The sequence below is a fragment of the Triturus cristatus genome, chromosome 2_1 (assembly GCF_964204655.1).
Source record: "Triturus cristatus chromosome 2_1, aTriCri1.1, whole genome shotgun sequence".
In the NCBI taxonomy this organism is placed as follows: Eukaryota; Metazoa; Chordata; class Amphibia; order Caudata; family Salamandridae; genus Triturus; species Triturus cristatus.
The window spans coordinates 40,029,603-40,046,147 of record NC_140581.1 but is presented as its reverse complement, the minus strand read 5'-3'; the positions used below and the strand labels follow the sequence as shown (position 1 = coordinate 40,046,147).

The 16,545-nt window shown below is 45.3% G+C and overlaps 1 protein-coding gene across 1 annotated transcript in view; it reads right to left on the bottom strand.

The window, feature by feature from the left end:
- Positions 1-7,106: 7,106 nt before the first annotated feature.
- Positions 7,107-16,545, bottom strand: part of LOC146863677 (uncharacterized) — a 33,431-nt gene continuing 23,992 nt past the window's right edge. The window contains exon 2 of the mRNA XM_085636651.1: positions 7,107-8,314. Within this exon, the coding sequence (XP_085492777.1) occupies positions 7,107-8,126 (1,020 nt within the window). The 5' untranslated portion in view covers positions 8,127-8,314. The remainder of the gene's footprint in view (positions 8,315-16,545) is intronic.

Below are 16,545 nucleotides of genomic sequence, written 5' to 3'. Positions count from 1 at the left end.
ACATTTGACTATACATTCACAATAAACAAAAAAATGAGGAAAAAACACAATATACATAACAATGAGACAATGATAATAACATAAGACCAGCGCCAACGCGCGTTTCGGAGATCCTATATATCCAGTATAGGCTCCTTCTTCAGGACGTGTTCGATAGGTCTTTTAAATAACAACATATGCCAAACATCATTTCATATCCGACATCATGTGGTGGGGGCGCTTTGCGTATATGTCAAATATTGACAACTGTTGGTACTGTGGGCACAAAAAACCACAATGAGCATAATCCAAGTATATTAAAGTCTAATTTAATTGAATAATGGCTGAAGTTGGGAACAAGAAAATAGAATAGAAAAGTGACACCCAAGAGGTCCACAGTCACCAGAATGTGAAGTTGATAAACCGAAAAATAATTGTGATACGATAGATGTTGGAAAGAGAAAAGTTCTAGATTCCCATCACCTAAATAGTGAAAAATACTACAAATGAATACATACTAGGAACCAGCATTTTTATCAACAGCCTTCGATATAGGGTTGACTTCAAGAGGAGTGAAACTTATTTATAATTCACTGGAATGACAAAGATAAGAATGGTAAAGAGGCAGGATATATCATCAGTTGTATATATTTGTACTTTCATAGGAACTGTGGTCCTGCAGTTCTTAGAGAACTCGTGCAAATTGCATAATTATAGCCTAAAGGCAGATGTGCTATTGCTCTCAGGGGTTATATTAAGATGAAGTCAAATTCAAGAACAACTAGAGGCATGGGAATTGCGTACATTATCTCAGTGTAGTAACTTGAACAAAATTAAGCGCTGTTGTGTATCATTCAACCACAACACTTACCGAAAGAAACACACGTCGGAAAGGTAATTTCGATGTCTGAGCCAAGTCTTATTGAGATATACGAGCGATGAGTCTAGTGTGGAAGACCTCAGACCCGTTTGAATGAATTTAGTGTGCCGACCCGGTGTAAGGCTACCAAAGTTGCCTAGAAGAAAAAACCCCAGACCAAATTATACTGCTGCTCACAGTGATTTAATCGGGAAATAGACGAATATTATAGAGCTGACTTACTCTTAACAGCCCTTCTAGCCGTATATTCAGTGATTTTAAAAGATTCTAAGTGGAGATATATTCACTTGTGCTTAAATCGGGTGCCTCATAGTATCTATAACCAAAAGAGAAAAATAGAGGGTAGCCCGTCATATTTAGGCATATGAGGTCGCTGGTGCCTGATTACCGACGACAATACACAAAAACGGGTTCATCTCCTTACCAGGCGATTTCTAAAACAAAGCTTCCGTGGTTCGTATCCTCCCGCTATCGGCGATGCACGCAATTGCGTGTAGCGTCTTCCTTATATGGGAGATCCGGGAAGTTATGCCTGGAGGTGGTAGGCATAGAAAGAGGACAGCTAGAGTCTGTCTGTTTGTAAGGGGATGACGGAAATCGTAAAGGGACATGGATTTTCTTCATACGCAGGTCCAGCTCTTAAGGTGACAGTAGTTTCCTCAATGGTTTGTGCTGGAATGTAAAAGAATATATAGTGTAACCGCTTGGATCAGAGTAGAATTTAGTAGAGCTATATAGACAATATGCATGGCATATAGCATCAGATACAAAGGGAAACTATATGTGCAGAGGATGTAGGTACTCAGACCTTTTAATAACTAAGTAGCAGACTGTTGACACGAAGGTACACAGGTAATCCATATATCTAAAGGGGGCATGAAAACATTTAGGTTTCTTCCCAAAAGATGTTTTAACAAGAAAGACAGAGGACTACATCTCAATGGTAATCTACAAGGCCTAAAGGTACCTAATACTAGTTGGATTGGCTAGGATAACTTAAATAATAGCGTTCTCCCAGGGGAGGTGTCCATTCAGACCTTTATCATATGTCTGGAGGACATACATCCAAAAAACTTCTCTTTTTTGTCTAAATGCATCAATGTTACCATTGTCAGGTGGTTGCACCTGTTCCAGAATTAACCAACGTAAATCAGAGACAGAGTGTTGTTTTTCAATCCAATGTGATACCAGCGGAGCCCCGGGACGCTTGTTTGCAATGGATGATTTATGTTCGCTAAACCGAACGCGAAATTCTCTGCTGGTTTCTCCAACATAACCTTTGTCACACGGACAAAGGATGAGATAGATCACATTTCTAGTGCGACAGTTAGTCATACCTTGCAAAGAAAATTTCCGTTTCTGCCACATCAGTTCACTTGTTATGATGGCAAATTGGCAAGCATGGCAACCACCACATTTATGGTTACCATTGATGGGTTTGGTACCAGTAATGGATTTCTGAAGAAAAGGCCTAGTGACAGGTAATTTAGATTTGACTAGTGAGTTTCTCAGATTCTTATTGCGTCTAAACGCAAAGATGGGTTTTGAGAGGTTTCCTCTGCCATGATCAGAGTTAAGGATGTGCCACTCACTGTTGATAATTTGTCTAATCTTATGATCTATATTAGAATGAGTGGTAACACACACCAATTTGTCCTCGGTTTTAGTTGCTTTATTCTGCAACAGTGCTGTTCTATCGTAGTACTTTGCTCTTTTGTAGGCCTCTTTGATCAGTTTAAAAGGGTAGCCCCTACTAGCAAATTTTTGTTTAAGTTCTTCAGCGTGAAGGTCATAGTTCTGTATCGAAGTACAGTTCCTGCGTAACCGTAGGAATTGGCTGAAGGGAATGTTGTCTTTTTGACTACGAGGATGGTAACTAGAGTATTGAAGAAGTGTATTCTTGGCTGTAGGCTTCGTGTAGAGACTAACCTCAATCTTCTCATCTACAATCTGTATCCAAATGTCCAAAAACTCAATTTTGGACTTGCTGATGTTGGGGCTAAATTTGAGATGTATATCGCAGAGGTTTATCCATAAAATGAATTCCTCTAGCTGCTTTTCCGGGCCTCTCCAGATAAAGAAAATGTCATCTATGAATCGATGCCATTTTAAAATGTTTTCACTGAAGGGGGCTATCTCATTAAATACAAATACGAAGATTGAGGTTAGTCTCTACACGAAGCCTACAGCCAAGAATACACTTCTTCAATACTCTAGTTACCATCCTTCAGCCAAGGTATGACTAACTGTCGCACTAGAAATGTGATCTATCTCATCCTTTGTCCGTGTTGGAGAAACCAGCAGAGAATTTCGCGTTCGGTTTAGCGAACATAAATCATCCATTGCAAACAAGCGTCCCGGGGCTCCGCTGGTATCACATTGGATTGAAAAACAACACTCTGTCTCTGATTTACGTTGGTTAATTCTGGAACAGGTGCAACCACCTGACAATGGTAACATTGATGCATTTAGACAAAAAAGAGAAGTTTTTTGGATGTATGTCCTCCAGACATATGATAAAGGTCTGAATGGACACCTCCCCTGGGAGAACGCTATCATTTAAGTTATCCTAGCCAATCCAACTAGTATTAGGTACCTTTAGGCCTTGTAGATTACCATTGAGATGTAGTCCTCTGTCTTTCTTGTTAAAACATCTTTTGGGAAGAAACCTAAATGTTTTCATGCCCCCTTTAGATATATGGATTACCTGTGTACCTTCGTGTCAACAGTCTGCTACTTAGTTATTAAAAGGTCTGAGTACCTACATCCTCTGCACATATAGTTTCCCTTTGTATCTGATGCTATATGCCATGCATATTGTCTATATAGCTCTACTAAATTCTACTCTGATCCAAGCGGTTACACTATATATTCTTTTACATTCCAGCACAAACCATTGAGGAAACTACTGTCACCTTAAGAGCTGGACCTGCGTATTTAGAAAATCCTTGTCCCTTTACGATTTCCGTCATCCCCTTACAAACAGACAGACTCTAGCTGTCCTCTTTCTATGCCTACCACCTCCAGGCATAACTTCCCGGATCTCCCATATAAGGAAGACGCTACAAGCAATTGCGTGCATCGCCGATAGCGGGAGGATACGAACCACGGAAGCTTTGTTTTAGAAATCGCCTGGTAAGGAGATGAACCCGTTTTTGTGTATTGTCGTCCGTAATCAGGCACCAGCGACCTCATATGCCTAAATATGACGGGCTACCCTCTATTTTTCTCTTTTGGTTATAGATACTATGAGGCACCCGATTTAAGCACAAGTGAATATATCTCCACTTAGAAGCTTTTAAAATCACTGAATATACGGCTAGAAGGGCTGTTAAGAGTAAGTCAACTCTACAATATTCGTCTATTTCCCGATTAAATCACTGTGAGCAGCAGTATAATTTGGTCTGGGGTTTTTTCTTCTAGGCAACTTTGGTAGCCTTGTCGGAGGGAGGATTTATTACAGGACAAGGAAGCTAGGGGCGGTACTCAGAGCCCCGGGAGCTACCACAGAACTGGGCAGGAGAGTGAGTCAGGGACAAAAGGGGCACCTTAATTTGAGCAGGGGTGCCTGGGAACGCTCGCTCTAGAATTGAAGAAAACAGACATGTGAGACATGGAATTTGAGGTAGAACACAATAGCAGTTTAATGAGAAGATGCAACTTCAAAGAAACCGCAAATCAGAGACACAAAATACAGAATTCATATAATCACATGTCCATTCTCTCCGTATCAGATTGCCTGAGAGAAGGAAAGCATTTTAAGAGACAAGTTATACCTAGGAGATATGTTTCAGAGTACAAGAACTCTATTACCTAGGAACTCTCACGTCTACTCTAGAGCTGGCATTCCTGCAATTTTGGATGAAATGAATACATGTTGATCAGAAATAAAAAGACAATAACTAAGCATAACAGTACATTTCATATAGGTGAACACAACACAATGCTAAGCAGGCGCAGAAGCAAACACAAGAGCCCCTAAGAACTCTTGGGGAAACCTACGGAATCTGTCTGTCACCTACATACAGACAGCGAGGTAATCCGTTGAGGTGTCTGTGTGCTCCCCTTATATACTAAACTTTGGGCTGCTTCGCACGCAACTCTTACCCAAAAATAAACCTCGTCTGCAGAATTTCACCAGACATGTCGTCATTTACCACTTAATGCTGACAATGAACTAGGTGAAAAGGTCAGTTTCTCAGGCCAATCGCTTGTCGTAAATTACACAGAGCAAGCAGAAACTATAAGTAGACATTGTGCGCAAAGCAAAAAATACAAACAGATATTGTGTTCAAATCGAATATCTACATACATAAATCCTCTCAACTTAAGCTCTGCGGTTGCCACTTCCTGAAATGCGGGAAACCTGCCCAGGAAACAAGTGCTATGCCAGGATGCAGCTTACTGTATGTTGAAGTGTCAAGAGGATGCTGAACTTTTGGTACCGACCGGGTAGGGTGGGGGCTACCAGCTTGGAGGCAGAAAGCTTCGCAGAAAGAGGAACTGAATCTGCGTTGGGTCAGAGTTGGGTCAGACCTGCCATCAGCCTGCGATGCACTAAAATGGCAGAGCCACGGTCAATTTAACAAAGGCCTATATAACATATAAAAGGGCCTACACAGCACGGGCAAGTGGGAGGGATGTCTCAGGACAACTATATGGGACAATCAGTCCCTTTCTCATTTCCCTCCTCTTGTTCATCTTTAATGAACACCATTCGTACAGCATACTTAGCCGGCGGTGGGGGGAGTGGCCATGTGGCGTCACGAGGAGAAAGCCCTCCCTCACTCCTATTCGGGCCTGCTTCCATTTCTCCCTGTGATTCCTCTTTATCCCCAGCCATTATCTCATACGGGTGTACTGTGTCTTTCCTCGAGGGAAGTGGGGGGCTTCCAGGCACCTGGGGCTGATAACACCTACTAAGGGAAGCTTGTGACGCGTTGGACCCAGGGATGGTGAGCTCTACTATGTTCAGCCTAGTTACTTCTTCCCCGTCCCCCTTTTCGGTGCGTATTCCAGTGTACTCTCCTGAGCTTGCATAGTTCATACCAATTACCGTAGAACTGAATCTTTTCACACAATGTATTAGAAACTGTACACCACAACACAACAGCAACAGCACACAAATTATAGGCATCATAAGTTTCAGCACGGCAGACAGCCATGAAGGCATCCAGTCAAAACTGAACAAATTATCAAAAACGTCTGCTTCAGCACCTCCTTCCTCATGCATCTGTCTCCCCAAAGTGTCCAAGTCTTCGATGGCTTTTGTAAGTGTTCCGTTGTCCGCATCATTAGCCAAAATGAAAGTACAGCAGGATTTCCCCACTCTTGCACATACACCACCACTCATCGCAGTCAGCTGATCTAGAACATATCTGTGCTCTAGAACCATAAGTCTCAGAGGTCTCAGTTCTTCTTTCACGGCGTTGAACCCATCACGGGTGTTGTTGACGAGCTGCATCAGTTCGTATCGCGTCACTTGGAGCCAGCGAGCATTGGCTTTTGTCTGGAACATGGGGACAGCGCCCCCGAAGAATAGTTCAGCTTCGTTGAAAAGGAGGAAATCTCTTGGAATCTCGTGAATTGGACCACTTGAGAAGTATTCCTGAAGGCTCCTTTTTCGGTGGTGGAGCAGGGTGACATCACCTGTCATTGGGTGGGTATGGATGCGGGAAATGTTTGATGCTGGTACAACCAGGTGTAGTTCATGCATCATGACCATGGAACACAGTCCTTTCCAGTGGGGTGGCAGCTGCAGATAAATGTGTTCACCGCAGGCCCAATAGATGTCCATGAGGCTGGAGGTGCCGTACTGAAGGTCCGAATTAAAAATTGTGCTGCTGCAGTTTGTGTTGCGGCCCACAGAGATCGTTCCGTTACCTAGGAAACAAAGGAGAGGAGACTTTAGCTTGTATGCTTTCTTTGGTTGGTATCTTGTACCCTCATTGAAAGTGTATCTTCTAGTCTCTTGTGCCCATATCTCAGCGCACTCCTCCCCTATCTTCTTATCAACACGATGTGTGCCATCTTCCTTCACAATTGCATCACCCAAGGAGGCTGCCTTACATACCAAGTCATGTGGGCCATTCCACCTGCCATTAAAATAAATGTTGGCCTGCAGGCGCAATATTGGCCTCCACTGACAAGGGCACTGGGAATCATTATGGCTGGCTTGGCGATGCACTGGTGAGTGACATTTTGACGGGGGTGTTGGGAATGCGAAGTACCCTAGTCTCTTAAACTGTTATCTCCAGACCTCCAACAGGCCGATGGGCATTTCCATACCACGGTAAGCCTCTATCCTCCTTTCATACTCTGATGAATTTGTTATCACTGTGAATGTAACATACTTGTCATCCCACTCTGTAGCATTTACAAACACACCATCTATTGTGGCTGAGTGGAGCTGTATCTGACCATGTATGCGACAAAGAAACCGATGTAGGAGACATTTGGCGGTGGGTGGTGGCACTTCTCTGGGAAATATCAATTTATCTGCGCCCACAGCATGAGGGATGTGAGAGCACACAAAGCAGGACTCATTCGTGACCTTCCTCCCGACCTCCCTCATGTCTCTATACCACATGTTGTCAAACAGTGCATTGTGAACCCCATTATCCTCTGATATCTTATCAGTGCGCTGGGAGGGGGAACCAGGCATGAAATGCTGGTCATAGGTGAACACAACTGTGTCCTGAAGTTTACTAACCCAGTCTGCTACTGGCGGGGCCACTGCTTGCTTGTGAGTGATACGTGGCGTATACCTGGCAGGTGCCTTTATGCCTCTGACAATCAATTCACTCCCAACACTTCGCTTATTCTGGCGGGCCTTTTTATGAGTATCTGGCCCATGGGCATTCAAGGTGATATCCAGTACCATATCCCATTCTGTTGGGCCAGCAGGCGGTGTGGATGGTACCAGAGTGGGCGGTGCATAGGTGTCAGGAAGTGTCTCAGACTGGTGTTGTCCTAGGGTAGATCTAACATTGCTAGTTGTACCTCCCCTTCTCTCTGGATACACCACAACCCAATCAAATGCAATTACTGCAATTAAAAATGCAACAAAGAGAATACCAATTACTGTACATATCTTTCTCAGTGAAAGCGAGGAACGTCTGGTACTGTGTCTCAGTCCATAGATGGCCATGCGATCTTCATACTCCTTCTCTTGGTTAGACCACGGAAACATGATGCCCTCCTCTTGTCCATAGTTCAGGCCTGGGATGGTGCCGGGTGGATCCTCACGTGGCTCCGATGTATCCATGCCTTCCTTTCGGCTATTCGGACTGCAGTGGGTGAAGAGTCTATAACCTGATAGGGTCCTTCAAATTTAGGATCTTTCCACTTCCGGACTTGTTTCTTTACGAAGATTTTTGTCCCAGGGCAAATAGGTGGAAGTTCATCAGAAATAGAGCCCTTGTTCTGTGTCCTTGATATCTGAATAGAAAGGAACTTTGCAGCACGAGTTAGTGCACACAAGTAATCAAACAGTTCAGCTTTCACAATCTCAGAAGACATCTCAGTGTCTACTTTAGGTCTGGTGGAGGGAACAACCACATTCATTGATCTGCCCGTGACAAGCTGGTGAGGTGTGAGGTGATGGTCAGAACTGGGAGCGTTTCTGAGTGTGAACAGAGCAATGGGAAGGCAATAGAGCCATTTCTTTCCAATTGTGGCACTTATCTTACTTATTTTGGCTTTGAGCAAGCCGTTAAGGCGCTCACAAATACCATTGCTTTGTGGATGATAGGCTGATGTCAACTTATGTTTTATCCCTAACATTGAGGTAATTATGGCAAAGATATCATTTGAAAAATGGCGGCCATTGTCACTTCGAATAGCATCCGGTAATCCCCAGCGACATATAACCTCACGAAGCAAAAAAGTAGCTGCGGCCTTTGCGTCACAATGGACACATGGTCCAGCTTCAATCCACCTTGAAAATGGGCATACCACTACAATGAGGTACCTGTAATTGTTGCATCTGTCAATCATGTCTATGTAATCAATGTGGAGTTCCCTAAAGGGACCTTTGGGCCTTGGTATTGTTGAGGCAACTGTCTTCATAGTTGGGTTAGGTGAATATTGTTGACAAATGAGGCACTGATGAATGAAGAGTTGTATCTGCTCATATGCATTGGGGATGAACCACTCTGTCTGCAAAGTTGTGGACATGATATCACGAGGGACATGTGTCGGAAGGTGTAACTGAGTGAGCGCTACTTGTAATAGTGCCTGTGGCATAACTGGCTTCCCTGTCATTGTCTGTCTGTAAATGAAATCTGAGACATCTTGTTGCACTCCTCTCTTCTTCCATAGCTCTTTCTCTTCAGGAGGGGCACTCTCCTGTATTTCCCGTAGGTGTAGTTGTGCAATCATATCATATTGCTGTGTGTCATCTATAGTGTATGGAAGTGTTGGATCAGGGGTATCTGAGAGCAACGATTCACTTGTGTCATCTACTGTACTTTGTGTATCTACCTGTACTATGACGGATGCATCTTGAGCAAACAGGATGGGGGCACAGGTATTTTGCTCTATCACTTGAGATTGTTCAGGTCGGGGCCCTCTGGCAGCTGCTTTTGCAGCCCAATCCGCCATGGCATTTCCTCTGGAAACGAAATCTTGGCCATTTGTGTGTGCAGCACACTTTACTACAGCCACTTCTGCTGGCAATGTTAATGAATCTATTAGTTCCTTAAGTAACTTTGTGCATTACAGGTGTGCCATCAGTTTTAAGGAAGCCACGCCTTTTCCATCTCAGGATGCTGGAATGTGTTGTTGTGGTGACATATGCAGAATCTGAGTATACAGTAATCCTCTTATCAGCTCCATGTTTGAGGGCTGCAATCAAAGCTACCAACTCTGCTGCCTGTGCTGAATAATGTGATGGCAATGTCACTTGCTGTACGATGTCTAGTGAGTCAGAGGAGTCCCTTTGCTGTGCTCTGACCACTGCAGCACCTGTGTATCTTATTCCTGTCTCTTGATCAATGGTAGAGGAACCGTCAACAAAGTAAATTACACTATCTGGCAATGGATCTTCTTTCGCTGTTCCTGACTCGTCGGGACAGTATGTGGCACAGTCATGACTGTCATCATCAGTGGTGGCAATGGGATGAACAAAGAACGTGGCAGGATTCACAGTATGACATTTAACAACCTTCAAAGATGGTAATGACAGTATGACTTCATATCCTGACACTCTTTGTGTGGTGAGAGTTGTTTTAGCTTTTTATATCACTGCGAATACTGCATGCTCAGTGTACAGTGTCAGAGGGGACCCCATGACTATGGGGGTGCTTTTCTCAACAGCAAATGCTGCGGTTGACAAGGCCTGCTCACAAGGATAATGGCCTTTCATTACCGAGTCTAACATGCCACTGAAGTATGCAACGGGTTTGTGGCCCATGGGGTACTTCTGGGTGAGGACTGCTGTCATGACCTGTCCATTACAGTGAGTGAATAGATAGAACTCTTTTGTGTAGTCAGGAGAGCCTAACACAGGTGCGTTTGTAATCTCATCTTTCAGTTTGGCAAAGGCTGACGTCATTTCAGGTGTCCAGTCAATCTTATTATGCCTGTCTTTGGCCGTTTTGACAGCTGCCAGGAGTGGTGCAGTAATGGTGGAATAGTCAAAAACCCATTGTCTAACGTAGTTCACTAGTCCTAGGAACTTTTGCATGTCCTTAACTGACTGGGGTTCTGGAGTGCTTCTTATTGCCTCTACTCTTCCTGGGGTAACTCTTCTCCCTGATGCTGAGATCAGCTGTCCTAGGTACTGTACTTCTTCCTGACAGTATTGGAGTTTCTGTTTGTCTACTTTGTATCCTCTCTGTGCCAATGTTGTAAGCAGAGCAACTGTATCCCGTCGGCACTGCTGCTCAGTGGTGCTACAGAGGAGTATGTCATCAACATATTGTAGCAAGGTGCTGTCACATTGGAAATTTGACAAGTCATCTTTGACAACTCTGTTGAACACACTGGGGGACTCACAATACCCCTGGGGCAGTCTTTTATATGTAAATTGCCTACCTTGGAATGAGAAAGCAAATAGGAACTGGCTGTCTACGTGTAGAGGGACGCTAAAAAATGCATTTTTCAGGTCAATGACGGAAAAATATTTAGTGTCAGGTGGGATGTTGGTAAGTATCACTGAAGGGTCTGGGAGGATGGGAAACTCTGGGATCACTATGCTGTTAATTGAGCGTAGGTCATGCACTAATCTCCATTGATTAGTCTTCTGTTTCCTCACCGGAAAAAGGCACGTGTTACATGGCGAGATACAGGGGTATATCACACCTTGATGTAGCAGCGCTTGTATGGTAGGGGCAATTCCCTCCTCTGCTTCCCTAGACAAAGGGTACTGGCGCACTCTGGGTAGAAGGGCACCTGGTTTCAGTGTCACCCTGAATGGTGCAGCTGATTTAATGAGCCCCACATCATTGGGACCTGTTGTCCAAAGAATGCTTGGTACCTGAGCTAAGTCTGAGTCACGGGTAGCATCGAATACTTCGGGCGGAGTTGGAGTTCTAATCTCAACTGTCACTGACAAAGGTACTGGATTTTGGTAAATAATCTCCAGTTTGGAATATTCCTCAGGATCTCCAAATAGTTGGTGATCTGAAATATTCCTTACCTGATGTCCAGGTTCAATGAAAATGACACAGGCCCATGTGTGGGCATTGTCGTCTAGTGCTAAGAAAGCTCCATACGTGGGTGTTATTTCAAGACAGTGTATTCCTAGGATCATATTTTTGTCAGGCACAGGCATGTTCTGTGACTGGGGACGAAAAAGGAATTCCTTGGGAAGTTGGACAGTGCGCCCATTCATCTCTGGTGTATTGGCAACTACAATGTGTACCGCTGTGGAGAATGCTTGCTCATCCATTGGGCGGGCTCTTATCTCATCTCTCAGGGAGGAATCCACAGTGACAGCCATCATCCTGCACATTGATGTACCAGGAATGGAACAAGTCATTGTACCGTTCTCTTTAAAACTAATTGTCATATTTAATTTGGCCATGAGGTCTCGTCCCAAGAGATTTACTGGGGACTGTGTTGAATAGAGTAAGCGTTGCTGAATACATTTACCTCCTATTTCCATTGGTACTGGTTTGGTAAAAGGGACCCTTATTATTGCCCCAGAGAAACCCTGTGTGTCTGCGCTCTGGTTGGAGATGGGCAGTGCTCCTTCCCTGATGCAGGAAAATGTAGCACCTGTGTCAACCATAAAACTATAAGTTTTGTTGTTTATCGTGACATACACAACTGGGTCCTCTCTGATATTTGTGAGGCACGATAACACGGGACACACTAGAGTTGTCTGCGGGCTGTCCTAACTTGAATATCCTCCAGCCTGGTACTGCTGGGTGGTGCCCTGTGAAAAGGGATTGGTGGTGGGCAGTATCGTGGCTCCCTGTGGCACAGGAGCTTGCGTCTGTGGCACCATTTGGTACACAGGCATCTGTGGCTGAAGTAGCTGTGGCTGTGCTTGTTGGATCTGGGGCTGCACTTGGGCCATCGCAGGTGTCTGTAATTGTACCTGCTGCAGCATTGGCTGCTGTGCTGGGGAAGGATAGGAATATACTGCTTGGGGCGGCAGCGGCTGCTGCTGCTGGTAGTATTGTACTGGCACTTGAGCTTGTTGTGGATTTCCTCTACCTACTGACCTCCCTTCATCCCGCATCTTAATATGACATTCCCTCATATAATGTCCTGGTCGCTGACACACTTGTGCTCCTGGCTGTGGCGCAGGTCTTTGGAAGCCTAATCCTCTACCTCTCCCCCGCATCCCAGTATTTGCATACCTCATTTGCTCATTACCATAATACTGCTGTTGTTGCTCATTGGTGTATGCCTGTTGTTGCACACCATTATTGAAGGGCTGTGCCTGTAGGTTTGGTGCAGCTACTTGTGTGTTACCTCCTAGTGCAGTCTGGGCATCTTGTGGGAAATTAGTGACAGCAGTCATCTGACTCACTGGTGAAGCCACCATCATTGTATCAGGGGTCTCTCTTTTCTTAAGTTTTTGCTGCACTAATTTAGCTGCTGCATTTTCAATAGCTAATAACCTTTTCTTCTCCTGTTCCTGCTCCTTTTTGCAAAAATGAATGATGTGGTGTTGTATCTCTGGCCATGGTTTGCACTCCATGGCTACTATTCCATCTAATTTGTCCTGTACAGCAGTGGGCAGTCCCTTTTTCACTGTGTGGTAAAAGAACCTACAATTACCCCCTGTCACGTCCCATTTTTCTCTCAACTCCTGATGCCATTTCTCCTTCATCCGTGAAATGTACTGTGCTGGGTCCTCATTGCTTTGCATTGTCTGTGACATCAAAGAGCTGATGTCAGGACCGTCAGGAAACTTCCTACGCAGTTCATTCCATAGGGGTGATCTAATCTTGTTGAAGGGGTTACCGTCACACTGTGTGTTAGTAGTAGACAGTCTTGTGTCAATGCGTGTAAACATGTCCTCTGCATCCTCTCCAATCAAGGAGGTGAGCAGACTTTTTACATCTCCAATAGCCAATGGTAGACCTGCAGTGTGTTTCTCAAAGGCCTGTATCCATTTTCCAGCACCCTCTGTAAGGGGTGGGAGTTGTTTCTTCAAATTGTCCTTGTCCATTAGTGACCAAGGAACATAAAGGGGGGGATCTTTAACATTTTTAAATAACAGGGGGAGCTGGCGTGTCACCCCTGTGGGCCTTGTGTTGTCATATCTACGTGCGTATTTCTGCCAAACTCTTAGGCCCTTGCTCATATAATCGTAATCCCAATCGTCATCTCCCGCCCCCTGCAGAATACATTCTTCAGCTGTGGCCATGTCTTCTGGTTCAAATGACCCATCCCGAGGCCAGACATTCATTTGAGGTGCATTAGCTTCTGTCCAACCTGCTAAATTATCTGAGAATGGATTGACATAATAGTCAGTCCCTTCCCCAAGTATCACTATCTCATTTGGCGTCAGACCATTGGTCGTTGACGGAAATGGCCTGTTAGGGGCCATGTGATGCAGAGTTCTAGATCTTGTTGTTCTTAGCGTTGCAGTACCTGATACATCATAATCTTGTGGGATGTCATCAGGCCGCCCATGGCTACCTTGCACTGCAAGTCTCTCTCTCTCTGTCCTTCTCTGCCTTCTCCATCTTGTTTCTGCCCGTTCGAGCACACTTGGTAGATCAAGATTATCAAGGTCCATCTATTGTGCATCTGGCCTGCGTGGTGTGACTACTGGTGGCACTACCTGAGGTATGTGTATAGATGGGGGCGTGACAATTGTTGGCAGAGCTTGCGGTGTACTTGGGTTGATCATCAGAGGAGCTGCTGGGTTACTCTGAGGTGGGGCTGGGGCAATGCTTTGGACCTCCTGATGGAAGTCTATCCATGGCTCTTGCTGTGGGGGGATCATTGGGACCCCATCACTACGTGAACCCACCGGGCCTGCAGCTCCAGCCAATTCACTTAGTGTTGGTGGCTGCCTTCTTCTAAATTGGCCTAAGCCACCCATTAGTTCAGTGAGTTGATCCTCTACCCTGTCCACTTGTAATGATAACCGCTGTATTGTTGCGGGGTGGCCAGTGGGACTCCCTGAATGTTGCTCGTGTGACGTGTCCCCTGATTCTCTACCTGTTCCTTGGTGTAAGTTGTGCTCTGTTCTCCATCTACTAATGTCCGCCTCAGTGATTATTCCTGGGCGAGATTGTTCACTATCTCTGTTTCCTCCATTGAATTGTAGCAAGTACTCTTCCTCTCGCTTGGGACCTGTGTTAAGGGGTCGCCACCCGTTATGGTGTGCCTGTGTATTGCTGTGCTGCTGGCCAGGGGAGAGGAATGGGCCATAGTGTCTAGTCCTTGTCTCTAAGGGCTCGCTATTGTCAGTGAGAAACGTAGGCGCTGTAGGGTTAGGCCTAGGAAACGGCAAGTGGGAGCTGTGCTGTGAATCACCAGAGGCTCCATCACTCTCTGAGCCCTCTTCTTGCTGGTGAGCTGCAGAGTTGGGTGCTGGTGTCAATTTTATTGTGAATAGTGCATCAATCTGACCTGGCATTCCTGATGTTGCGCACTGCACCCCTGGGCTTTGGGAACTTAGAGTTATCTGGCCCTGCGCATTCCCTGGCATGCTGTTTGGTGAATCTTCTGAGGGATCTGAAGCAGAAATATCCTCATGTCCTACAGCTGCCTGTTCATTTAAATTAGGCTCTAAGTCAGCCTTAACAACTCGCTCTGTATACATGCCATCTGCGTCATAGGCTGGTGGCGGTGCGGTAGGTACTGGGGCCTTTTCATCATTGTCCTTAAAGACTCTCCACAGAGCTAGGGTTTCTTTACGTTTATCTAGTTTGTTCCCAGAGTACTTCCCCTCCAGGAACGTTTGAGCATGATCTAGTACTGCCTTATCGAAGGTACCCTCTTTTGGCCACGGGTGTAGCATAGTCTGTGTGAGCTTGTGCAGCTCTCCACAATGTTTTCTAATACGCTTCCCCTGAGTAGTAAAATTCTTTATCACGTGTTCTAGTGGTGTTGCCATTATTCTCTAGCGTTGTGTGTATTCAGAAATAACAGTATACCTCCACTGGGTGTCACTTATCAACCTCACCTGCCACAGATGTGTTGTTATTTATAACCTAGGGTATCGTGTGGGTTGGCTTATTTCTGACCACAACAATGTTATTCCCTTGGTAACAGGCGGTTTTGTAAGTATCCCCACAGTAATGGGTAATGTGTTATAGAAGGACGTCCCTGTAACTGCTCTATGATACTTAATGAGGGCTGCTGCTGCAGCTGCACATGCAGCTGCTGGGCGTGATGCTCACAAACCAGGGGTAAGTTGGGGTCGTTAAGTGCCTGCAACAATATCCTGTGCTGTTCACAGCCTAATACGTCGCTAGTGATTTGTGACCCTTCCTGTTGTTCCAGGTGGCTGTCGCCTGGAGGAGACGGTGTGAATAGAGGGGATGGTGTAAGTGATTCTTGGTGAGCGAGATCAGGGCTCCCCAGCTGAATTAATGCCGTGGAGGAGTCTCTAGCAGCACACGGCGTCGGAGGGGACACTAGTGGCGGCTGCAGCAGTGTATCTGGAGCGTCTTCCACAGAGGGGGTGCTCTGTGGCAGCTCAAGTACAGGGTCTGGGTTCAGGGTAATGGGTCTACAGGTAGGCACTGGGAGGCGCAGCTGCACTAGGTGTAGTGAAGATACCTTTACCTCAGTGCCATGTGCTAGTGTGACTCCCAGCAACTTCCACGCTCTGGCTATCAAGGCACTTTGTCGCCTCCCAAAGGTTGCTATAGTCTGTTCGTCAGGATTGTGCACCGCTATTATTCTGTCATTTAATATGTGCAGAACTATCCCAACTGACTGATGTTCACTATTGCTCATCTGTATCCCTTAGTATTCTATATTAATATATATATATACTGCTCTCCTTATGTGTCAGTAGTCAGGGTGATCATATATTAGCTCGTCCCCCAATGCCTCTTTAATGGTTAAATAAAATGCCTCTTTAATCTCCCGCTTATCTGGACCGTTATAGACTCCTTCTGGTGAGAAGTCAGGAAACTGCAGGGCACCAGAATGTTCACCAAGGCAATAATGAAGGACCTTGCTTCTCAGGGGGTTACGGGGCCAGGAGCTAGTGACCTCAGTCAGTGTTTCTAATCCTGGCACTATCATAGAAATTTGCA